Source organism: Pagrus pagrus, assembly GCF_965226575.1.
Source record: "Pagrus pagrus genome assembly, chromosome: 15".
Classification (NCBI taxonomy): domain Eukaryota; kingdom Metazoa; phylum Chordata; class Actinopteri; order Spariformes; family Sparidae; genus Pagrus; species Pagrus pagrus.
The window spans coordinates 26901480-26928358 of NC_140199.1; the positions used below are offsets into that span (position 1 = coordinate 26901480).

A 26879-nucleotide genomic window follows, 5' to 3' on the forward strand; every position below is an offset into this window, starting at 1 on the left:
AACATTATGCATGCAGCAATCTCACAAATACAACCACACAAAATTTGATGATAAAATGTGTGGATTCATATCAACATCTGTATGGTGTTGTGGGAAGTGTGGGGAATGGACAGGGTTACCAACGCACTCTCGAATACTGAGGAGGTCCCCGTAGTACCTGCGATGATATCAGGCACCAGGGCCTCGTCAATGCTTTCTACCAAGGGAATAGGCGCTGGCTGGGGCAGGGAGTCATCCGAATCAGCCCCCGCTGAAGAAGACGATGCCCCTGCCTCCTCACCCACCGTCACCTCGTCCATGATGTCCAAAGAGCCCGGAGACAGCAGTTCACCTGGGAGGACAACAAAGTTTACACTTAATTATACACACTTGCAAAAGTTCACAACTGAAGTTTAAAGAGAAAAAATCTTAAATCAAGGCCTCACATTAGACAACATCAATGAGCAGCAGCCTTTTTCAGGGTTCAAGACAATGTTCGTATTTAAAAAGGGGAAACTGGTTACTAAGGTGAATTTCGGGAAGCTGTTTTTGAATGGCAAGTTCTGGGGAAAACCATTTTGTTGAAATATTTAAAGCTTAGTAAGGATTTAAGCGTCTTCGTCATCTACAAGAAGAGGCCCAACACTATGAATGAACACTGCATTTTGTAATTACTGTTTTAATTACACAATTTGTAATAAGCTTACTGCATTTTGTAATGAACAATAATACATTTATAATAAATAATAACTTAAATGCAGGAGTTTGAAGCTGCAGAGTAGCAGAGTTAACAATACAGTCAGCAGTTATTTGTCATTTTCACAGCATATAAAAAACTGCATATGCCTGCAAATAAGAGTTCACATGTTTATGCTATGCTCTGTTTTATGCCGTCGATTAAAACTTGTAAAAGTATCACATTCACGATGCTAACTTCCATTAGCACTTTAACGGGAATTCCCATAATATATTAGTATCGAGCTAACAGACTAAGTGCTAGTTATATAAAATCGATCCAGGAATTGTGGAAAAAAAGAATCGCAATACTTCAGTGAATGATTACTTTTTTTCCACCCCTACTGAGGTGCCCCCTTGGTATCATAGTCGAGTCTGATCTTACTCTCAAAGCTACATAAAAGCAGTAACAAAATCTGCTTTTTGTCATAGAGAGCCAAACTCAGCCACCTGGAAAAGAGTAACACTTTCATTTTACCAGGAATGACTAGTGCTTGGCAGGGATCCCTAAAAAGACCATCAAAATGTTTCAGCTTATTCGAAACACATTTGCTAGAGTTGTTACAGGGATTCTCAAGTCCCTACATGGGCTTCCTGTCAGCCATAGAATAGAACATGCTGCTTGTTTAAAAAACGATACATGAAGTGGGACAAAAATACTGTTTTGTTTTTTTGCCTTAGGCTGAGATGAGCCCATGAAGTGGGGGTTCAATCAAAAAATGTGCACTGTGCTTCTGTCTTTCTTTTTTGTGAATGTAAAGTTGTCACAGCTGATGTTCAATAAGAATACATTCTAAAAGATAAAATAAAATGGCCACATCCCCGCAAAGCTGAGAGGGGCTGGAGCCGATCCCAGTCGACATTGGAGTGACAGTGGGGGACAACCTGGACAAGTCGCCAGTTCATCAGAGGTCTGACATATAGGGACAAACAATCATTCATGCTCACATTCAAACCTCCCTTATCAACCTAACTCGCATGTCTTTGGATTGTGGGAGCTCCACACAGAAAGGCCCTGCATCAGCCGGGTCTCAAACCCAGGACCTTCTGCTGTGAGGCAAACAACGCTAACCACTGCGTCACCATGCAAATTAGGTAAATCAGACTAATCCAATGAAAAAGCAAATTTTAACCGCTTGTCAGATCAAAACAGATGTGGTACTAAACTGTAAGCGAACTAAACATACCTGCCAAAATGTCCTGTAGCATACATGTAAGAGAATACTGTGCCCAGGCACCCCCCCAGGAGATGTCGCCCCTGTTGAAGTCAGTCCCCACTAGTAGGAGAAGCAGACGCTCCAGTTGCTGCTCAGACATCACCTCACACAGGTGGATTGTTGGTCTTGTGGCATTGGCTATCCTAGCAAGGACCTGAGGGGGTAAAAAAGAATTCATTTATGGGTATTTAGAGATTACAGAATTTAAGAAGTCCATATACAACTATCAGATGAATACCTTGCAGACAAAGAGCAGCAGGTCAGCGTGGCAAGTGAAGTCCATAGAGAGTAGGAAGAGGGCTAGTTTCTGCACCACAGAGATGCAACGTTCATGAGACAAGGTAAAGGGCAGAGGTTCTACTTCTGGGGCATCTTTGGCTGTTGTGGACTCAGTGTCCAACGTAGAGCGGGGCCATTCTGCTGTTCGCCGCAGACGGATCAGGTCTTTAAAGTGCTGGAAGAGGGAGGGAGGGTAAACATGGAATTATGGAACATTCATTTACTGTATTGAAGGAGCTATACAGATTTCTTTTCCAATCTAGCACCACTCAATTTATACTCCACCAAGTGCCATTTATTTAACAGCTACAGAAGCAAGTGTATAATGTGCATTATTGATTCATGTGCTAAAATCATTGGTTGGTCATTTTAAACCAACAATTAAATAATACGTGTTAAAAAAGAAGAAGCAACAAATTGTCCAAACACTGACATTCTGAATTTGAGAGCATGCAGCACATTGCGACTTTAATGACCCTGCAGACACAAATCAAATCTAATGTCATATGGGGGCAAGCACGAGAACAGGAACAATATTCATTTTGTAGGGGAATTCTGCTTAATTTTTGTTTTCTTGTTCTTGTTCTTGTTGTCATCTTGTCCAGATGTAAGAAAACATGCTTGCTTGGTACAATGATCATTACCACTAATCATGACGTAAATCCCAGTCTTAATATCTGTTCTTAATAAATGCAATTTGTACCATATTGTGCATGCCTATGCCAAATACATAATTAAATAAATACAAAATAAGAATAGATTACCATAGAAACTATACAAGAGAATTTAGACACAATTGCAAAATTACAGTCAATAGCCCTACAGTATACATACTGTACCCACAACTAATGTTAAACTATTAGGGTCATTCCACACCAACTCACCCAGAATTCAGAACTTCTCACTATTCATGTCATGTATCCCCCAATATTTCTATTAGAAACAGTGGACTCTGTCCTTACAGGCTGAGTTTGTGCTATCTGCCCAAACAAAATAATTCACCATGATGTAAAATTACTGAAAAAAAGTCAAGGACATTGTAGAGTAAGTAGAAATGAACCTACACATTACACTTTAACTGTTAATAAGCGCATTATAAAGTGTCAAAAGATTAGCTTTGCTTTAGTTTGGTTAACTGTTAATATCGACAATATAGACAAATGAAAGAAAACTCAGAAAAAACAATCTTTAAGAATCAAATTTTAATTATTGTCTTCATACTTTTAAAAAACACTGAGGCAATTCATTACAAAACATACACCAGCTCTCCTTTAAGAGGTCATCTCTGAGCTGAGAGTGTGATACTGTACACTGTAATGTAAGTACAGCAGTGAATGATTAAGTGCTCACCTTGGATGTGGCTTGTTTGAGCTTGGCCTGTTCAACAAGCAGTTTGTAGGAGGAGCCTTTGTTGCTCTGAATCTTCTCCTTCTCGATCTGCTCCACCAAAGCTTTCTGTTTTGCTTTCAATAGATTTAACTGCTACAGTAAAAAGGGCATGATTAATATAAGCACTGCAAAAGCTCCAGACTTCCTATTTCATGCATCAGCGTCATGAGATGAGCAAATAAATCAAAAGACATGAGAAAAACATTTTCTTGAGGTTTCTATTATAGGACTTGTACCACACTTGTATGCATTTTCATAAATCATGCTGTATCTTACTATTTAGAGAACACATTAATGATTCTGGGTTTGAAGTTGTGTTGGTGTTGGAATGAGACACATTTACCTGCTTGTGGTGGACGAGCTGTTTTCGGATCTTGCGGGAGTAAAGTCGATCTAGGCTGCTGCTGCCTTTAGCTGACCTGCTGGAGTTCTGAGCCTGAAGGCTGTTATTGATGAAGCTCCACTGAATACCTTAAGGACAGACCAACAGCAAAACTTAGCAGTTCACTCAGAGATGCTAACTCTCACGCACTGAGCGTGAGACTCACACAAATGACCCTCTTCTATTTCTCACTCTGTTAATCAAAAATAGTAATAAATAATTATACAGTAGTTCTTAATCAATCAATCAATCAATCAATCAATCACTTTCCAAATTGAGCAGGTCTAGACCATACTCTTTAATTAATGTACATATCATAATAAAGGATAAAATATATAGATATAATTTTCTAAAGATTATTTGGTATAATATCCCCTCGCTTTAGCACACGTCATTGATTTTGAGCACAAACCGTGATGTTGCTCAGTACGCTCTACACATTTCGGGGCCCTAGGCCAGATTAGAATTTCATAGCCCTTAATTGCAGCTTTTCTTATCAGGTCACCACCATCACATATTGTTAGTTGGATTTTTTTTACCTAATGTGGCAGCTAATATTAAAGTATATATATATGGTTGCCTTATATATAAATCCTCATTGAGATGTTATCCCTGTGTATCACAGATGACAGAAATGGAAAGATAACACTTCAATGAGTAGTAGTTCATGACGTGCTGATGTTTGCCATTAAGCATATTGTCCATTTCCAGTTGCTGTATATTACTGGTAGAGTATTTTGCTGCCTTATCTTGATCCTGTTTGATACTACACTACTACAGTGACCATACACACTTCTTCAGCTCAATCACTCAGAGCCCTCTCTGTTTTAGCAACTTGCCAATTTCTTTAGGTATACACTATTCAGTTCTGTTATTTATCTTAGCCAAGCTGCTAGCAATGACTTCTCTCTTTATTGTTTCTTAAACGTTTCGTCCAAAAGAACACTTTTTTTTGGGTGAAGGAACTGAATTGAATCACTTCCTGAAAGGATCAGTTTGTCAGTGAGTTGCAATCGAACATGCATGAACACACTCACTCACTGATTCATGTAATTTGTTCCTAGGAGAAATGGGGTGTGTTCAACACAGCAAATACACAGCTGATTTTGGTTTGTTAACATTTAGCTGCACTGATTCAACAACATTGGTCTTGGCCCTAACAAAACCTGCCTACTAATACAACTGGGTGTTTTACTATGCCTTTTTGTAGGACATGGGTTCTATGTCAAACTGAGACATTTTCTTTTTTGTTTACATTTTCACAATTTGAAATAAAAGATCTAAAACTTTCTGTGCACACAAAAAACTAATTTTGCAAACATGCTCAATGGCGGACATGTCTGATGAGTATTCAGACTTCAAGAACTTAAATGTTTTCAGCTTCCTGGAATTATGGACGGATCCTGATCATGAGGCCGTGCTGTTACATGAGGTGATGGTGGATGAATGGCATGACAAAGGATGTTCACAGTATCTCTGTGCATTCTAACTGTCATCAATAAAATGAACCTGTGTTCTTTATCTGTAGTTTAAGCCAGCCTTAGTCATTTCCCCACAGCCACCATGGGGCAGTCTGCTCACAATGCTGATATTAGCAAACTGCTCACTAACATGGTGCCATAAATGTCTGTCAACTGTCTGCTACAGTGTAAACCGGGAGTTTTTGCCCACTCAAGTCAAGTGCAACGACAAACTGCAGTCAGGTCAAGAACCGTGAGTGAGGATGACAAGCACAAAGATGAGCTTTCTGACAGTGTGTGCAGAATTTTTGGGGTTTTGCAAATCAACTGTTGCACCAGCTGTCTGGGTGGCTGGTATAGTATAAAGATCATATTTCTCCCATATTAGCCATTAAAATCTTTCTCCTTGTGACCATGAGCTCTTTAAGATATGACGGCAAGGCACCATCATATCTTAAAAAGATCTTAGTACCCCATTACCCCACTAGAACACTGAGCTCCTGGGATGCAGGGTTACTTGTAGGGCTGAACCCAAATATTTGACTGTTTGTTCATTGGGTAGGTTTTCAATTTTGGGACTTGGATAATATTTTTGCTAAATATATACTATCAATAAAGGCAAACTGCAAAACTGATGGTATGCACAAAAGGAGCAATTGATTTTCAATTTTCAGAGCTGCGCTGAAATCTATAAAACTTATCATACTTCTGAGGAATTAAGTCCACAGAGCAGACACAAAGCTACAGAAAGAGAGAGGCGGGGCAAGCCAGCCAGTATGTTTGCAATAAAGAGACCAGAAAAGAAATGCAAAATGAGCAGATCAAAGTAGTGTGGGAGCGAACATGAGTCCTGGTCTACTCTGAGGTCTGACTGTTAAAAGGCAGACGTTTCTTGCTACTGTCACCAAGTGCTTGCTCACGGGGAAATGTTGGTTGACTGTAAATTCAAGAGTCAGGTCTAGACATGGTCTATGAAAAATGTCATAAGACAACTTGTTGTGAAATGGTGCTATGAAGTTCAATTGATTTGAGTTGCAGTTTTTTGTATGAAAATCTCACAATGACTTGACAAGAAACTGATTGTCCTGTAGGAGAAAATTATTGATTACTCGCTCATAATGTAGCGGTCAATTCTTAAATTTCTAAGTTTCATCATTTTTAAAACATTCAGATGATTTACCTGCAACCTGAATGAGATCTGTGTAGTCCCAAGGAAAAGACATTTACGGTGGTGATTGAAAATTTGTCAGTGACATAATTAAATCCTGATGAAACACACTTTTTTTTACTACTTCAAGTACTAAAGTCATGTAGTAGACAGAGACATGTAAAGTTGGTAAGATGAAAAGGGAAATCACAATATTTGACTGACAACTGTCCAGTTCATATACCTGTAAAGATTCTGTCCCGCTCTTTTCCTCCAAGGTGCTTCTTTCCACCTGCGGCCTCATCTTCTATACTGGCTACATAGTCCAACAGTCTGGAAACCAACATTACTACCCAGCTGATCATGGGGATATCCAAAATACCTGAAGAAACACAGACAGACAGACAGACAGACAGACAGACAGACACACACACACACACACACACAGATCTTTGTTAGGACATTGGTTGGTTTGAAGCTGATTGAGAAAATGCCAAGAGTCTGCAAAGCTGTCATCAAAGCAAAAGGTGGCTACTTTGAAGAATAGAAAATATAAATCATATTCTGGTTTGTTTAACACTTTTTTGTTGACTATATAATTCCATTTTTGTTCCTTCTTAGTTTGGATGTCCTCAGTATTGATCTATCTGGTGTGTCTAAACTTTTGACTGGTAGTGTACATGTGCACATTGACAAAGACATTCAACTCTATGTGTAATGTGTAATTTCTGCTTCAGAATATATCAGGACAGCTTTATCAGACCTACAGTACATGTCACCCGACAGGAGAGCTTTGCAATTTACAATGCATTTGTAACCCTGCCATAGTGAAGGTTGCTTTACCTTCAGTCCTCCGCTGAGCTGCAGCTTGTGGCTGCTGCAGTGGAGACAGTAAGTTATCCAGGAGATTGAGGAGGCCCTCTAACACACCACTGTTACTCAAAGATCTTTGGCCAATGCAGGACAGGAGCATGAACACCCTGGGATAAAACAACATTGAAAATACTGCAGTTTAAATTCGGCAGCGTCTGGATATACACTTCGATGAGCTGTGCACCAGATATGTTTGTAGGACATAGTAATATCACAAGACAAGTAATATCAACAAGAGCCAAATGAAGCGATAGTAGCACTACAGAGTGCACTGACTGGCAAATGTTCAGGATAAATAACATCAATCTTGAGAAATATACATCTTCAGTGATATCATATATCGTCAAATGTGTTGATAAAGTTGTAATCAAAAAGACACCTCGAAAATTCTTACAATTTTTCAGTTACTTTCATAATCAGTACTTGCGGTAACTGTAAGGAGTCGTACCTGTCCTGAGGAAAGATGAGCAGTTGTTCTGAGTTGTAGAGCTCTTGCAATACATTGGAGAGAAACTGGCCCCACCAGCGCTCGCCTCCACAGAGCTGCACCAACAGTAGACCAGCGTGAAGACGGATCTTAGGTGTACCACTGATGCAAAGATGTTTGAAGAGCTCCTCACAGGCCTGGGCTTGGAAGGTACTCTGGAGCACGGATGGCACAGAGTGGCCTGGAAATATACAGGTACATGACTGAGATAAGTGTGAATCAAAAATGTTAACCAGGATGCTAATCGCCTTCCACATAGGAAAACAAATCCAAGCGTTTTTCACCCTGTCACCTCCAAAATATAACACTTAATGTACTGGCAGACCCAGTTATCCCACTTCACTGCTCACCGTTGTTGGAGTGCAGCAGGCTGAGCAGCGTGTCCAACAGGTATCGGATGATAGTCCTCAGCTGCTCGGTGGAGGAGTTGTGGACCAGTTCCTGAGGCTCTGGAGCCCTGGCTGTAGGGAGCGACTTGCGGCTGGCACCGAATGACACACGCAGCCTCTGGACAGCATGGTGAGCCAGGTTGAGTTGCAGCTGCAGCTGGATGCAGTCCTGGTATGCTGAGAAGACACGCTGGTCCTCTTCCACCACCTTATCTGGTTTTCGTAAGAAGTACTGGGCATTGTTAGCGCTGTTGAGAGGGGGCAGGTCGATGTTCTGCAGAAGTGTCTCCAACCGATGGCAAGCTAGATTGTACCTGGTAAACAAGAACATGAGAGCATCAAATGTAAATTAATAAACCCCTTAAAAAGTTCCAAAAAAAGACGTTCCTCATCATTGCAGTTCCTCGATTGGCCACTTGAGGCTGGCTCCAAGTATGAGCTGACCCCCACAAGAGGTCAAACTAAAATGCTCAACTCTACAACATGTTTACAGCGTGTCACAAAAAGCATTGTATGTCTCTATAGCAAATTTTCCTTTTCATGACAAAGGGTGAATTTTATATTTAAATCATATCAGGGCTTATGGGCATGCATAATTAGGGGAATGGCCACTTTGAGTGACAACTAGACATGTGCTATCTGCCTGGCTTCACCCCAACTTATTCAAGTAACTGGGGCTGACTGCCAAACAGGGCAGGCAAGTCAGAAAGTAATGAGACAGGGCCAGATACCAGCTTATTAACATGACTTGGCCGACTTTCACAACCTGCAAGAAGTCACCTGGAAGGTGGTGCTAGGAACCAAATGTTCTTCTGTCACACATCTGTCCCCTACACTGATGATGGATGCCAAATAAATGTTGAGTGTTCGAGTTGTTCGTTGGGTAAATTGCAATAAATCTGAGTGCATGGTTTTACTACACGTTTAACTACTACATCAGCAAACTGGAAGAGGAGGGCTGTTGATTTACATCCAGTCTTACCTGCACTGGATGTCCTCCTGCAGGGCCACCATCATTGTCAAGTGCTGATCCGCATCTGGCTGACTGGCTGCTTCGCTCTCTCCCCGCAGAGGATCATGCATCAACTTAAGCTCGCTCTCCCAAGGCATGATGTAAGTGTGGCCGTAGTAGAAGCCCATTGGGATCTTTGCCCGTGCATTGGTGCTGCCGTAGCGCCCAATCACAGTGATCTAAGAATTGTAGGAAGCAAACAAGAATACATAATTGTGGTAAACTTCCAAAAACACGGAAACTCAAAAGTTCAGGTGTCTTATTTATAAAACTATGGAGAATCCACGGCAAAATTTGGCGTACATACAAATGAGGAAATACGAATTCCAAAAAATATTCAGATTCATAAAACCTGTCATAGGCCTGCATAATTTCCTATCTTAATCCAAAATCAACTTGGAAATGTGTGCACATGGATCAGCTCACATCCCGCCCTCTCCACACCCACATTCAACCATAAATTGTCAATGTAAAGTGCCTTTTGAATGTTGATGCATGGAAATGGGCTTGTTGATCAACGGTTCTTTGGCGTGAATCATGGCCACAACGTAGAGGAGAACAAAAAGAAAAAAATTCTGGCAAAGAAAACGAGGTGGAGGTTACATAGCACTTCTATGGAAACCAAAATCGTACTTGGTGACATTTGCACATCTTAAGATTAAAGCAATATCTGCTCTGTTCCGTAATTCTGTAATGTTATTTGATGTTATCTTGAATTTATACAACCGATGATGATAACTGCATCAGTTAGCTATCGTGGTTAACTTTCCCAAATCCTGACACATCCTGGCATCATCCTGCATTTCAACAGCTGCGGTGCTCTGCTGCGCTCTGGGAGGGGGGTGTGATGGTGAGAAAGGGCTGATGAAATATTAAGCGTAATTTCAGTTTGCTTATATCTTTCACAATTGAGAGGTGCTTGAGGAACAGTTATTATAAGAACAAGTAACACTGCTGATTTGATTGTTTTTAATACAGTTGATCTATAAGGACGCGTGATATGAAGTAAAATAAAATGCATAAGCAGCATTGCTCTGCCAATAATGATGCCTCACATTTAATTTCTCAAATGTCAACATTTCTGTTGCCAATTTTCAATGTCTCCAAAATGTTGGTACACATGGGTCAGAGTACTTACAGGTGCGCACATTCTCCCGTCAAGTTTCTTTTTATAGATCACAACTTGATCTATCAACTTGATCGCTTGCATGGGAAGTAGCTTAGGCCTCTTTCAGGCCTAGTTTTGCACATACGCAACATTTTTAAGTGAGACCCCAGGTCAGTCATGCTGCAAGTATATCCAAAGCAAAATACAGGTACAGACCTTCATGAACCTGCACACAGGTGGCGGTAGCAGGTCATGCAGAATGAGGGAGTGGGTGCTGATGTCGGTGGCCACCACCAGCCTGCGGCCATCCACCTCCTCCCCCAGTGTCCAGATGTCTATGGACAGAGAGGCTAGGTCGCCACATGTCGGGATCAGAGCGTCAGTCAGCAGGACAGGACGGCCAAAGTCCAGCGTTACAAAGCGACGAGCTCCTGGGAGGAGAGGACAAGGGAAACGAGACACATACTAAATTTTACTTTGTTTTTAAGATTGTGAAATTCTGTTGTAACGTGGCATATTTCCTCATGGATCCATTTAGCAACAAGATTTAAAAGTACAATTGCACTACTTTGTCATTACCCCTCTTAATTTAAACCTGTTCACGCATATATTTCAGTATGTACAAGTATATAGTGTGATAGATGACATACCAGAGTGCATCCGCTCTATGATGATGGACTGGTGTGGAGGAGGCTGCAGGAAGTGGGATGCCTGGGAAATAGCCAAAGCAATACCACTGCCCATGGGGCTCTGCAGAAAAAAAGAAAGCATTATTCCACAATCAAAAAAGTTGAAAGAACAAAGAAAAACCTTTTACCATTTACTTAAACTGACGCAGGGAACAATTACGCTGACTCTACTTGGTATGTTCATTTTAGTTTCTTTCAAACTGTATGTTACTCAGGTCACATGTTGATACAACGCGAATGAGATTGATCATTCATTTGATCAATGTGAATCACGGTATGAAGAAAGTCAATATTTTTGTTAAGCTTAAATATTCCATTAGGCTTACAATGCTTGGAGTCAATTCGTAACGTGAAAAAGGATTGTTGAGCTACAACCTAGAATCAACTCGCATAAATTAACCATACACAGGGTTAAAGCTAGCCAAGCTTCTGTGCCTGAAATGTGTTCAGGGGTTAAAAGAAAGTACGTAGGGATGGAAGGGTCAAAACTAGGGTCACGGCTAGTGTTAAGGTACTTTGAATATTTGTGATAAACTGAAGGAGGGGTATTTATAGGGCAATCTCTGTGTAAAAAGGAATGTTAACTAACCAAGCATCAAGCTGCATTTAACTAACCGGCTTGGCTTTCTGCGTGTTCTTGTGTGCAGTCAGGTTCACAGGCCCAGGGTCCATCATAGAGCCAGGGAACAGATGTGCCAACTCAGCGCTAAAGGCTGCCGACACAGCCTCGTTAGGTGGTGTAAGAGGGGGGGTCATAAATAGGGGCGTGGTTTTAGGCGTTGGGGGGATAACGTCAGAGGGGTGAATGAAGAAGCTTGGAGCAGATGAGGGGTTTGAAGGCACAGAGTTGTGGATGGGTCCCACACCAGAGGCAGCAGCGGCTGCAGAGGTGGTCTGATGCAGCTTGGCCTCAAGCTTGGCCTTCTGTTCTCAGCACAGACAAACAGGCATTACAATACATAGAAAAAACACTTGGTTGGTATCATAACAGCGTATCTCCTGTAGTCATAAATAAGCCTGCATCAACCTGCATGGCAATTTCAGTTGGGAGTTTTCTGCCTAATCAATACAGATGAAAATAGCAAGTGTGACAGCCATTCAGAGCCTTTTACTGACTGAAGATATTTTCTAAAATAAAAAATATGACTACTACTACCACTAATGTAAGTATATTATATGTTTCCTTCTATTCCTTGTTTATATTTGGGGAGTGGTAGTAAAAAAAAAAGGTACAAAGAGAAACAAAGAAAGTAATAAAATATCTGTGCAGTCAGCAATTTTTTTGAGGTGCTGATCACTGAATGGCAGAATAAAAGCTTCAACACAGTTTCAAGTAAATCTCATTGAGATTGATATGATAGACATTATGGCAAGGGTACATATTCGCAATATTAGCCTTTTCCAAACAGAAATCTAACATCCCATGATCTGGGCCTCCATCTTGGAGCTTCATGAACCTGTGAGGCCTTATTTGAAAAACAGGTGAAGGTTTTGGTGACATGTCAGTGAAAGGGATCAGAGTCAGATCAACTCAGTATTTTTTAAAAGCTGTTTGTTGTTTTCAACATTTACATGAATCTGGCCAGTCAGTGGCCTAATACAGAGTCCAACACATCAAACCACATCATAGTTTTCTTAGTCACCATACATTGTGATCAATTTTCTAGTCTTGTTTTCCCTCACAGGCTGCATGTTGTATCACTGTGTCTTCCGGATTCGGACAAATCTTCTGGGAGATATTGTCTGGTTTCTTTTTCAGCTTGGACATTTTTCAATAAAAGTATGAACAGTACTGCCTCCAAGTACTTGGAACTTGTATTTAGTATGACCTTGTGAGGAGTGGCCTATCTTCAATAATAAAGCAAAACCCATGACAATGACAACATGTTGTTCGATTTCGTTAAGTTCCTGCAGTGGAAAAGTAGGAAATGTAACACAGTAACATATCAGCTCACTATGTCCGAAGATTGACTTCCTATTTGCCCAACTTAAATGTATCACTCGTGCTCCTATATGAAATCCTGTGTCTGAGTGTGTGTGTCTTTGTTTTTCACCTGCTGCTGCAGCTTCAGCAGCTGCTGTTGTTTCTCCTGCAGGACCTGCAGCTGCTGCTCTGCAGACACCATTGCATGTGATAGCGACTGGAGAGCCACCTGGGCTGCAGAGCTCAGAGCTGTAGAAGCTTCACCAACCATTCCTGTCGACAGGCCGCCCACCGCAGGCGTCACACCAAATGTACTCACTGGGATTAAAGGGGACATTCAGTGAAAAGCTCATTTTTTTCCAAGTCTTTGTGCACATACATTTTAGTATTTGGAGTGCCTGCCAACCCACAAACTGTGAAATAAGATATCCCAGTCAGTATTTGTGGGCTGCCTAGGTCAGAAAACATGGGACTAAACCAGCTTCACAGAGTTTGGCTTCCTTCTAATGTCAATGGAAGGCACATTTGAATAAAACTGCCCCCATAGTATCTAAAGCAACGCTTGAGAACTACCTCTGCGAAGGGCCTGCATTATTTTTTTCACAAACAGTTTACAGTTACATATATTATGTACACATATTTTGTACATTTGGTGATGCACGGTAAAGGAAAATAAATAAAAAATAAGCTCTGATTATTGGCATAGAATAGGAATACACTGAAAGAGGAATAGACATTTTTGAGTATTATTTAGGTTTTTAAATGCTCTTAAAATTCCAAACAAATTAAGAAATTAAATGTATGCGTGCACTGTCTTGCCTTGAGATTGACTGGGGAATAATACACTTTTAGAGAGGTTAAGTTCATATCCATATAATCCTCCCAAAGGTTTTTTCCCCTCCACTGAGAGTAAAATTTCAGACTATGACCATGAGCCAAAAGTCACAAAAAAGGTAATGTTTACCAGTGAACATGCTGGCGTCATCTCGTTCCACCCTTGTGCCATCACTAGTGGAGATACAAGTAAAGTGCAAAGGCTCCACCTCCAGGAGTCCTGTTAATGCTGTGAAGCTGCCCTCTGCTGCTGCACAGCTGCTCACTTTTCCATTTCCTGCAGGACGCACAACACCCGAAACATGAAATATTCAAGCTTAAGCGGTATCTTTTAAAAAACAAACTCAAGCAAAAACAAGCATTTCAACACTTCATAATTACAGGTAAAGGTAAGGTAAAAATATACTAAATCGTATTTATTGCAGTGCTAAGGTCAGCAACCTGATGTTTTACATAGATATAACTTTGGTTGACATTTTTCTTAAATTATACCTGCACCTACACTAAGTTAGTCTGTCCTAGTAATTAAGAGATAATTAATGTACCTACTCTCAGGTTACATCAAGGGTGTTTACATCCATATCAGGTGAATGTATTGGATGAGTTCAAATAAACAAAGTCATTTTATTTATATGTAGCGTCATATCGTTGGCAATCAATGACTATCTGATGTTTCTTAATCTCCAGTCCACTGTGAGCAGGTTTAAAAAATACAGTAGACAACATGACTGCAACATCATGTGAATCAGTGTGTAGTTAATACCTGAGAGAATGTCAGAGAGGTCAATCTCATCTGACTGGACTCCGATGCTGCTGTTGAAGGCATTCTTACAGGAGGAACCACTGACCTCCAGGTCAAAGAGCACTGGGTCAAAAGGAGAGCTGTACAGACCGTATCTGAAAGGAAGTCGACAGGAGGTGGGAGAGGAGAGGCTTATGTTTACTTACAAGCATCAAGGAAGTAAGGAAAACCCTACTGAGACAATACGAAGCAGTAAAAATTAGGGTTACTTCAGCTGTCATTGAAACCACTTCACTTGGAATCAGGTAAAAGTTAGGTAGTGTAATAGAGAAAAATGGCATTTGAAAAAGCACCTAGTCTGCAGCAGTGCCTCCAGCGGGGTGAGGCGGTCCTGCAGCTGTCGAGAGATGGCGGTGAGCAGGGAGGCACAGGTGGTGCTGCAGCCCGCAAGGTCCTCTTCCTTCACATAGTTCAGTAACACAAAGTACCAGAACACAGAGCCTAAAACCAGACAGGAGAGGGAGCGGTGAGAAAATGAATACTGGCGGGTCATGAAAAAGAAAGGGAAAGGTGTTTAATATCGGTCTGGATTGTTGTTCAGTTACTTACCACCTGTTGCTGCTGCAGGCAAGTAAGGCATGTTGTCAAGCAGTGCCTTTAGAAGACTTGAGCCAAAACTCTGTTGACCTGGGTCCCCTTTCCCATTGCTACAGCAACAAATAAAACAGCATGTTCATCATTATTTCCATATAAAATCAAAATGCACAAGTGAACAAGAAAAAACAACTACTTTATCACATAGGCCTTTTCCACTACTGGAACATAACATGAAATTAGCTGAAACCATTTTCATGGCTTCAGCTAATTTTAGTTACAAGTTCAGTTACTCTGAGGGGAAAGAATGAAATACGACAATCACTATTTCTAGAGATAGGTTTGAATAAGAATTGCAAATAAGTTTGGTTTGATATACTATTCTAATTCAGAATGTCAAAATGTGTGCGTTTTGCTGCAATGTTCTGAGCAAACATTGTGGGCAAGTAAGTAAGTTTATAAATAGCATTTCCCGGTAAGGTTTGGGTGGCGTTAGTATTTTCAAAATCACGTAGTAAGCTATTCTTTCAAACCAGAAGCTGAACCAAAACTACATTGTTGTATCATATTTTCTCTTGAAGGAAAATGAAAAGAGCAATGTGTTCCAAACCAGATTCTTTTCCAACGCCTCTCCATGTTTGGATTCAGAAGAGCATCAAGTGGCACTAAATTGGTACCGGTTACGAAACTTTTCAATGACATAGTGGTCTGGTTTGGAAAACAGTGGAAAACCAGGCAGAACATGAAACCTAACCATCACAGGTTCAGAATGAGAAGCTACAGCCCTGTAAATTTCCTGTAGTGGAAAGGCACTAAAAGCATCATTACTGAAACAAACCATGTTTCTTACCTAATACAAAGTGCAAGAAAGCGAGCACATTTGTGTGCTATGCTCCGGCCAGCCTCAAAGAAACACGTCCACACAATATCTGTTAGCCGTGTCCGGGTTTTCACCAGCAAGCCCTCCTTTCCTTCTTTCAAGCTAAAAGGAAGCCAGAGCATAAATCACTTATCTTTAGAAAATGTTAGATGGAAGCAATGGGTGGCCTAGATGTCCTAGAAGATACGGTTGGATTTACCATACTGGAGCTTCAGTCCTACCTGCAGTGTCCGTTGGAGTAAACCCCAGCCAGCCAGCACAAAATGTCTAGGATGAGGCTTTGGGCGTGCTCTGTGGCTGGGCTGCCCTCTGTCCGTCGACACAGTGCATCCAGCAGCTTCTCGTGGAAGTCTACGAACTGTAGCATAGCACAGCGTTGGACCCTGAAAAGCACAGAAGCACAACAACACTGTAGAAGATGGTCTCTACTGCACATATTGCAGAAGTTAGCTTTAATCTGGACTAATACAATCCAAGAAGACATTGTCAACTGACAACACTTAATTCATCTCATCTGTTGCATGCATTCTCCTGCTGCATGTACACAAACTGCACATGTACAGTTTACTGTTCCATTATGGCTAATTTTGACAACAGTGTAAACAGACCCCGATGTTCCATCGCCACATTGATCTGACCTTTCTTTTGGTATTGACGTCTTCTTAAACCTTCTGATTGTGACTGAAACTTCCTGCAGCAGGTCACAGCCTCGCAGGTTTTCTACTTTCTTCGAGGGTGCTGGGCTTTCTGTTTTTACTGCAGAGACCTTGTCCTACACACAGACAGACACGCACACAGATTAAAAATGCACAAATTAATGACTGTGTTTGGTAGTGCCATCATAAAGAGGATTCTCTCGAAGGCACACACTATTGATGGAATGGACAAAGTTAACATTAAACAATACTCATTATGACATCGGAGTAGTTGGGTTACTATCAAAGGTCCAAGCATGGAGGTGCAAGGAACCTATTGTTTTAGTAAAGATAAGTATTAGGGTCATTCCATACAAACTCATCTCGGGAATCCCAGTTCACGTCATGGATTTTATTGATAACAATCATGTATAAACTCCTAGTGAATTCATGCGACCTTGCAAGTTCCTATAGCTGTACTTACTAAAACTAAAATACTTTTTAAATTAGGATTTCTTTTTATTTGGCCCTCTGAGCTAAATTTAAACATTTTTGTGATTCTGTTTATGTGTATTCTAAACCTCACTGATTGTTTATTTTTTTTCATTGGATTTACACTGTTGAAATTTGTCCTGAACATCCAAGAGACCTTAAGGAAACTTGGCAACAAGTATTAATTGAAGTTGTTTTTGCATAATGGTTACAGTAATCAAATTAATAACAATTAATAACAATAACGAGTCATTTTTTACCTGAACAAAGAATCTGCCATTTTCTGAACTACATATCTCCATTAGTTTTCACCTTCCTGCAACCTAATTATAATGATGTGTAGATTTAATTTAGTTCCGTCACATCTAGATGTTATTTGATTCTGCATTAAAAAATGAGCGCCACTGCTCTCACTAAATATAGCTTTGGAACTGAAAACCCCACTTTTGGCTTATTTTGACCATAGGATTATTTAAATTTCCTTGAAACTTCTGTATGTGAAAGTGTTGATATTCATTGCATTTAAACAAAAAAAATTCAAAGATGTTATATCACTCCTTCATCGTTTTATGAAGTTTTACGTTTTATTCATTAGATATAATATCACATTCAGTGGTTTTATTTCATTTGTAGATATTTGTACTGGGTTGACCTCAAGGATTTTTATCTATCTGATACCTATTGAGCCTGTTTCTCATTGAGTTCTGGAAATTTGTTACAGCTTGTTAGGGCATGGTAAGCTGCATATGTCATCCATACGCCAGGACATAATATTAATCTTAGTACCGAGCTCAGTATACATATTATTTCACAATTTTGACTACAATTTGATTTGAATTCATTTCTAGTAGCATTGAAACCAATACAGCAAATTTGGGCAAATCCTATCAAAACAGATTTGGGTGGATTACTGCAAAATGGACTACAATGTAACCAGAATAATGTAGTATTCAAGTAGTATGTAAGTATTTGGTGTACAGCTATACACATTTTCAAGGTCCTATGAATTTAATAGAAGTTTTAACATGAATCTTTTCAAGAAAGTCCATGACATTAACCAAGAGGAGGATCCTAGGAGGCTTCTGTCCCTCATCACTTACATTGGAAGCACATCAGGAGGATTTTTTCTAATAGCCAGCATGAAATAAAACTGTCATTGTTTATATGGGCATCCAATTGTTTGAAGAGGGATGTGAAAAAATATAAATCTCAATTTTAACTCGGATCACACCTAGTAGAGCGCATACCTCCGCCAAGGCCAAACCACCCCCTTTAATTCAATAAAGCCTTATCCAATATCAAATCAGATGGCCCTGAATCACTCAAAATTTTGAACCACCCATAACTGGCTAACCATAATTTCAGGCCACCAGACCAAATTGTAATGACTCATAGATGCCTACCACCTAAATAAACCTGATTTCTTAATTATTTTTTTTAATCAAGACTGTTCGTCATCCAGATCCACACCAAAAGTTAATGGGGTCTACTTTGGGCCGAGAACCATCCTCCATCATAGTTCCGTGAAAATCAATTTAGTAGTTTTTGTGTAATCCTGCTGGCAAACCAACCACCCAACAAACGGACACAGGTAAAAACATAACCATGGCAAAGTCTTTTTACCTTTGCCAAGGACTAGAAGCTGTGAATTTGTACCTTGGAGGCCTGAGCCCGTTGCAGCAGGGTAGACAGTGAGTGGGCTTTGGTGCCCTGAGGCTTGGCACTGGGCATTCTTAACAAAGGCCGGGGGCTCTCCTCAACACCCCTGTCACTCACTGCCTTGATGTGAACCAGGAAGGAGCGGTACTTCCCTCCTGCCATGCCTGCAGTGGAAGGAGGAACAGGACAACTGAGATACACTCACAGACTCACAACTTCATTGATGATTCTTAATAGCATCATTCTGAGCACAAAAACCTGTCAAAACTGTCATGAATCACTGACTGACTTTACAGAAACGGGTAAATGTGACGGTTGTTACCTTTGACCAGCTTGGGGCTGGTGAGGCTGAGCATGCCTGCATGGCCAGAGAGGTCCAGCCCACTGGCCAGCCACACTGGACCACACAGGATGTCTTCCTTGTGGTCCTCTAGGAATGGACACAGCATGGAGCCTACAGAAAAAAACATAAACCACTATTTTACTCAGAGTGGGTAATACAATTCAGATTAGCTGGTCTACTTTAAAGTCAATCTGAGTGAGGCTGGGTCAAAGTTGACACTCACCCCTTCACTTTAATCAGAGAACTGTGCAGTGATACTTAAAAGAGTATGCTACTCGTAAAATACATTTTAGTTTAAAGGGGCACTATGTAGTTTTGGAAAAAGAAATTCACACTCTGAATTTAAATTCTTACAATATTAATGAGGTAATAATACAAACTCAGTAATATATATATTTTCAATAAGTGAATAGACGAGCTGTTCTCAGAGGAAAATAAGGTCCCAGAACACTGGTTGAAGCTAGAAAGGTGGCAGGGTCCACCACATATAAACAAAGTAAAACAGTATGAAATTGTCTCGTTCTTTAAGGCCAGTTGTTTATTCAGTTTATTCAGTCATGAAAACAAAGAGAGTTTGTTTTTTTAGTTTGTTTAGGCAGAAAAAAAAAATCAGCCAATGAATATCTTTCTCTTCGTTTTCCCCGAAACTACAGAGTGCACCTTTAAAAGATCTTTAAAAAATTCCATGACGCCTAGGCTGAGCAGGTAGTACACTGGCAGATGACAAAAGAGAAAGTACATACAGAAAGATGATTTTAGTTTAGTTCCATAGACACTGTGCTTTGAGTGAGCAGCTATTTGCAGGACAGAGGAAGTGGCTGAAATTTGCTGTTAGAAAAATTGCTAGGCTCATGAATCAAATATTAAAAGGTAAATTTTGGTATTTCTAAACCTGGGCCTTATATTTACATGTTTTGGTGTGTGAATGATTCATACTAACCAAAGTTTCTGAATTGGTCCAGTAGATTGCCTCAGCTGGCAGCTGCAGACAGAGCTGTAATGGCTCAACATGATCCTTTGGAGCGACTTAAACTGTCAAAATGATATCCACTGAAAGTGCTTGTTTTTGTCACTGATATGCTGTTATTCTAAGTCTGACAATATTATGGAAACAATTCCTACAATGATAAACCTGTTTAGATCCTTTATGTAACCAGAAACACAAGTCTCTCTCAAGGAGAGGTTTGGAGTTTACCTAGAGGAACTGCCAACATTAATTTATTTCCAAACTCATGGCTGAATATTTAGCTGATTTTCACAATCTAAATGATGTTACAGCTGTAATAACTCAATAGCTACAGCAGCCGTGCAGCTGGCTGCCAGCTGAGTCAATCTACTGGACCGATTACAAAACTTTTGGTACAGATGAAGCCTCTTAAAACGAAAGAGTCTGTGACTGGAATGAGATCCCCCGCGATGACAGAGTGAACGCGGGGCAAATCGTAACTCCCCAAAGCGCCATGTGTGGAAACCAGTTTCAATGGTTTATCTATCCACCAAGCGGAGCAGTGATGATGGAAGCTGAAGCATTACTTCAGCGTAAAGTCAGGTGTTCTTACTGTATCACAGGCATACAGAATTAGACGTGTGTGAGATAGTGTGATTCCTGCACAGAGCATATTTAATGATTATTAGGCTACCATATCATGAGGCCATCATTATTATGCTCCAGCTTTTTGTTTTTCAACAGGACTGCATGAAAGTGAAGTAATATGGCCGGGGAATTAATGATTTAATAGGAAGGAAAAAACTGCGTGTGCAGCACTCGTCTGAGCGGCAGACTTTACCTTCTGTGGTACCGGCACAAACTATTACAGTGTAAGAGCCATTTTCTTGTTTGTTATTGCAGTTATATAGATGTAATTTCTCGTGCTGTTAGTTAACTGCCAGACCACCCCGTCAGGTGTGTGCGGAAATCCGATAGCAAACGGAAAAAAAAAAAAAATTCTATGGGGAACATGTTTCGTGTAGTACTTAGCTTAAATAGAGAAAGCTCATGAACTCTGATTAAACTGTAAAACAAGTCAGTGGGGGCAGAAATGTTTCACTTCTGTTGGTGGAGCAGCTTGGGAGATGAGTGAAGGGAGAGTGATAATATGCAGCAAGAGACCAACGGTCAGGCTCGAACCCTGGGCCTCAGCAGGGTGTCTGGATATGGGTCGCACGCTCTACCAACTGAGCTACTGGTGTGTGGTCTTCGTTTTCATGACTGAATAGAATAATATACATATAGTATATTCTCAAATTTTAACTACTGATGCATTATCGTGTTTATAACTTTAAGGCTGCAGCAGGTTTAAGGATGAACTAATTTTAATAACTGTACATACTGCTAGGTGGCTTAACCTATAATAATATAACCTAGCTACAACTTTAAATTATTGATATAAAATATAGATAAAGTAAGTAAAGTAAAGAAACCAGTAGGGCTAACACTAACTAAACTAACTAAAGCTTTAAGGTTTTAAGGGTATCTATGCTGTATATGTTTTTTGCGAGGGAAGCGCCATCTCATGGTGACATCCTGCAATTGAATGAATGGGCATGTATACAGTGGAATCTAGGCACACCCCCAGGAGGAGGGGGGGGGACTCTCAAGTGGCTGGGAACTGACTGGCAGCCAAACCGCGGGTTTGGGGGGGGGGGGGGGAATCGAGGCAGCTCTAACTGTAAGTATGAATCATTCAAAAAATGAAACACGTAAATATACGGCCCACATTTCAAACTACTGGAATTCTGCTTTAAGCAAATCCAACCTCAAACTAAATTTGTTGCATTCTTTACCTGATGTCTCCTCTATATCCATGAATTGGATGTCCTCTGTGAAGTCATGCAGCAGAGTTTGGCCATTCCTCTCCCCATTGGCATGGAGGACGCTGGACAGGGGAAGGGAGATCTGTCTGTCTACTGCAGTCTCTGTTAAAGACATGAAAAGCAAGATTCAGACATAAATAGGGGTTCCATACTCAAAACAGTAGAATTTGTTTTAGCTGTAACAAATTTGCAAAAATATCAATCTACCAACCTGGATGTAGAGTATGTGTACAGTACTATACAGAGAACATTAATTAAAAGCTTTCATAAATCTTAAAGTAGCGTCCTCACCACTGACTTTGCCCAGCCCAGGTGCTTTGTTCTTCAGTAAAGTGACCTGGATCTGAGGAATGTTGGTGATGTTGGCATTCAGGACGAACTTTAAGTCCACATGGCCCACCATGCAGGCCTTGGGTAGCACTAGCTCAAACACATGTTCATCCCAGCTGGAGCTGCAGAAAGTACACAGGTCAGAAACTGCTTATACATTCAACTTAAGCCTTTCTAGGCCTTTCCATCAGTAGCCAGCCATCCCAATATTTCATTTTAAAGCTATCTAACCAAATGCTGATTTGTAGAGGGGAATAGACTCAAAACCTGACTCACCCTCTACTGAATAAGTAGGAATGGGATCCCAAAAAAAACCTTTCAACATTTATGATAGTAACAGACCATATAGTATGGTCCTATATTTGAGACAATTAAAGCGGATCTTGACAGGTGGTCCCAGACATGACAAACCAAAATCAAAATAATAAAACTGAATGTGTGCAACAGATGTGTTGATAAGAATGCATCACAGTGATAAGAGACAAGATGTACCTAACATGATCAAAGTCTCTCTCTTACTCCCTCTCTGTGCATCAATAAGAATAAATAAATAAGGAGATTTAAAACATTTTCTGCATTTTTTTTGGTACTATATTAATTTCAAAGCTCATGGAAAATCACTTTTTTATCACTTTTTGTCCTAACATACTCAAAATCCCAGATAAGCTCATAGCACAGCCTCGTGGCATGAAGATTTCTTTAAAATACTTTATGCTGCTAGCAAAAATTCATCATGTTGTAATGGCTGCGGGCAAACCATTAAACCAAAGTCGGCTGTTATTGTCAATTAAATAAACTAATTGAAAAAAATGCTATGACCTCAGGACTACAATATGATCAATATTTAAAATACATAAAACATGCTCAACATACAGTATTTGTGAATATAATGTACAGTCTATTACATATGAAACTGAAAGACCCTGTTCCTGTACAAGTGATTACTGTGTCGCCCCCGTCAGCCCATTCTTTTTGCCTGAAAATATCAATACAGTAACACAAAGCTACCTATCACTCTGAAGCTTCCAGGTGCGGGTGTGTTGGGCTGCATCTCCATGGTGCTGCTGGTGAAGGTGTTGTGGATGTCGTCGCTGCTGCTGCTCTTGCTGCACCTCCATCCAGCACGGTGGCACTGTGGCCGAGAAGCGGGGAGTCAATGTTTCAAAGCGTGTCAGCTCCACCAGAAACATCAGGTTCTCCGTGGTCAGCGGTTGGTCCACCAGGAGGTCCACTCCTTACACGAGTTAAAGGGTGATGGTGTGACATCAAATCAACAGTATCACAACAAGCCAAAGAACTGAACGCTGAAATGTGAAATTCAGTTACTGACTGAGGGTGTCTTGTGTTTGTTCTACCTGTGATTCCAGGGCTAGAGGGATTTGAGGTGGGCTTGGCCCCCTCAAGCAGCAGTTCAGCCCCTTTAGTAAGGGGGCCATCAATAAACATGTCTCCATCATCTATATCATCACACACGCCTCCAATTTGAAGGAAATGAAGTTCTCCACCTTCAGAGAAGAGTAGAAACAAAATTAACACCTACAAATTCTTACACTTTTATTCCGGATCAGTTTACACCATTCACACTCGGAACCACAAACCTTTTTGAGACTTAAGGATAACCATGTCGATATGTTACATATGTCTTATTGTCAACAAGACACAGGACAATTATCATACTAACAAGTATTTGGTGTCAATAAAAACAGTGTCTCTCATAAATAGGCTCTACCTCGGCAACCTGCCAAGGTACATTAAGACACGCCTAAGTAAATAAAATATGAGTTACAACTTTTTTCCAATCAAGTGATATTCATTTCATAATGCACATAGTGCAGCAAACCTTAATGGTCATAGTTGTCCAATTTAAGGCGGGATGGTAAAAAACATAGGTAAGATTCCTAATTTCTAGATGATAAGCGACTGCTCACATTAATCAGATAAAACAGTAAAAACAAATTTAGACATTTAGATATCAGAACGTTTACTGTACTTTGTTGTAAATTCGTAGATTAGTTTGTGAGAGGCCCTGCTTCCTGAAACCTATCAAGTGAAACAGGGGGCATGGCATTTATTGAACCCGCACCTGGGCTCAGCTGAAATGCAAGTAAACAGGCCTAGAGCTAATACAATTTGCAGAATGAAGTGACTGACAGCGCAACTACACTATTATTGTCGCGTGCAACTCTAAAAGCAAGACACTGCGGTAACTCAACTGGAAGGAATATAAGAAAGAGACTGAATTAATGCTTTTCATTTTGTATAGTGAATCTCATTTAAAAAGAACAGAAGACATAACATTGTTTCATGTTTACACTGTATACTGTAGTTTGTAATTAATCTAACTTTGTTTTGTTTAATTTAAAAAGTATATACAATGTAAGAGGTACACTATGTAGTTTTGGAAAAAAAATTCAAACTGAGAAAGGTAAAATTTAAAATATGAGCTAATAACAGGAAAACAGTATGTATTCCTATGTATAATTATGTATTATGTATTATGTATAACATAATATTTATTTGATATTTTTCCATGACTGACTGAACAAGCTGTCCTCCGAGGCGAATAAGTTCCCCGGAATGCTGTTTGAAGCTAGACAGGTAGCTATTTAGAAGGGTCCTGCAAATGTAAACAAAGTCAATTGGTAAAGTTGTGTTGTCCTTTGAGTACAGATTGTTTATTGAGTTGTGAAAATGAACAAATTAAGATTTTTCTCCTCTGTATAATATTTCTTCCCTAAAACTACATAGTGTACCCTTCAAGTTAAAGTAGAAATGTAATCTCAGGTTATTCAGAAATACTTTTACTGTAAAGGTTATTTAAAATATGTTGTTTTTAAATGTTACATTTTATAATATAATAATATATATTTTGTTAACTTTAAAGAAGTTAACAATTCCTGACAAATCAGAAAGGCACTTGAAAGGCAAGTGATCAATGAACAACCAGTTTTCAAGCCAGAAGAGACCTCTAGTGGCCTCTACACACAACTAGCGGCCTTACTCTACTTGGCTTAACTCAGTGCAGCAGCCCAGCGCAAGTGAAGGGGAAAGTCAGCTGGCAATCCGCTCACCACCACCAGCAACGCAGAAACACCAACGCGCATGAACAAATACTCACTAAAGACAAGCGCTCCACTGCCTACACTAGAGCCTATTTAAAAAAGGCATTTGAAAACTGCAGGGAGTTTCAGTAATTCAGTAAATTTAAGTTAGCAACTGTGACATTTAATGGTGATATACATCACCAGATGTGCCCCCTATTAATTAAATAAATAACCCCAGTTTGGCACCTTGCTTGCTCGCTCAGTGAATTCAGTGTTTTCTCTGAGGATTTCATTGTACTTCCAGCAAGGAATTGTCTGCAAGCTTTGAGTATTTAATACAATTGACAGGTCTCATCTGACAAATTGTGTCAAAGCATTTATTTTAAAAGATCAAAATGTCGCCTGTCTGTCCAAACGACTCTTCGTCAGATTTCTGCCCGAAAAACAGTGGCTTTCAAAACAGAGAGAGCCAGGCGGCTCCTGCACTTGAACGGCTGGCGATTATGTGACGTCATTTAGAGCAAATAACTTTGACTCACCATGTCTTTGTCTCCTTCTACGCCTGTGTTGTTGTAGTTATTGTATTTGGCAACTTGTATTAAAAAAAGTCACTGTGACGGACAATCCTGATCGAGACTTCAGTGAACTTTCCCTCAGAAAACAGCATCCCTCCCCGCGAGTGAGAGAATCAGACAGGGTCCTCTATTTACTGATGGCGATTATGTAATTATGTAATTTAGAGCAAAAAACTTATCTTTGTCACTTTCCAGGATGCATGGTGGGTCAGGATCTCAATCACAACACACTATAACTGCATCCATATGATTATAAACAGTCAGTCAATACATGTTTAGATTAACAGGTGGACACCAGGGGAAACGCACTGGAAAAAACACAGAGATGTCAACGCCATGTGTACCGCCCTGTCTCTTTTGGTCATGCAACACCAGTGTGCTGCACGAAATGTCACACTGGAGTGACTTTACGCCGGCGCTGCTTGGTTCAGTGTGAGCAAACAAAGGTGGCGTAAAGGCAAGCCTTCGTTGTGACGATAATGCGGAGTCTCTGTGTGAAAAGGGCTTCTCTCTCTCAGGTTTCCTGCACAGATGTGAGTTGAGTATCAATTTGTAACACAAACTTGTTTGAGGGGGAGACCGTGGTTTGTTACGGGTTGGCCGCAGTTGCAAGACATCACTGCAGCCCGCTTGGAGGAGCGGTGGGCGCAGCTTAGCTAGGGGTGGGCGATACATATCGTTTGCGATAATATCGTCATTGCTGTTTTGACGATGTGCAAATTTCCATTCCATCATCATTATCTCACGCTCTCTACAGCATGGCAGGATTCGCCCCACCCCTCGACCTCTTGCCTTCGACCTCTGAGCCCTGCGACATCTCATAACAACAAAAACAACAATGGTGGACTACATGCTTGTGTTCGTGTT

General features: G+C 40.4%; 1 protein-coding gene across 5 annotated transcripts in view; it reads right to left on the bottom strand.

The window, feature by feature from the left end:
- The window catches only part of birc6 (baculoviral IAP repeat containing 6), a 116813-nt gene that overhangs the window by 52723 nt on the left and 37211 nt on the right, over positions 1-26879 (bottom strand). For 2 of the 5 annotated variants that reach the window (XM_084376541.1, XM_084376540.1), the window contains exons 11-37: positions 23749-23898; positions 23402-23627; positions 22355-22515; positions 22034-22165; positions 19229-19360; positions 18904-19070; positions 16759-16892; positions 16342-16503; positions 16091-16222; positions 15256-15353; positions 15000-15147; positions 14668-14801; positions 14035-14181; positions 13201-13388; positions 11762-12070; positions 11108-11207; positions 10674-10888; positions 9320-9528; positions 8299-8651; positions 7910-8129; positions 7432-7568; positions 6833-6970; positions 3943-4070; positions 3561-3692; positions 2170-2385; positions 1902-2085; positions 158-331 (exon numbers count right to left, since the gene is read on the bottom strand). In XM_084376541.1, the coding sequence (XP_084232667.1) occupies positions 158-331; positions 1902-2085; positions 2170-2385; positions 3561-3692; positions 3943-4070; positions 6833-6970; positions 7432-7568; positions 7910-8129; positions 8299-8651; positions 9320-9528; positions 10674-10888; positions 11108-11207; positions 11762-12070; positions 13201-13388; positions 14035-14181; positions 14668-14801; positions 15000-15147; positions 15256-15353; positions 16091-16222; positions 16342-16503; positions 16759-16892; positions 18904-19070; positions 19229-19360; positions 22034-22165; positions 22355-22515; positions 23402-23627; positions 23749-23898 (4626 nt within the window). Of the gene's footprint in view, positions 1-127; positions 332-1901; positions 2086-2169; positions 2386-3560; positions 3693-3942; positions 4071-6832; positions 6971-7431; positions 7569-7909; positions 8130-8298; positions 8652-9319; positions 9529-10673; positions 10889-11107; positions 11208-11761; positions 12071-13200; positions 13389-14034; positions 14182-14667; positions 14802-14999; positions 15148-15255; positions 15354-16090; positions 16223-16341; positions 16504-16758; positions 16893-18903; positions 19071-19228; positions 19361-22033; positions 22166-22354; positions 22516-23401; positions 23628-23748; positions 23899-26879 lie in introns of all 5 variants that reach the window. The other 3 variants (XM_084376539.1, XM_084376537.1, XM_084376538.1) reach the window with 2 other exon arrangements.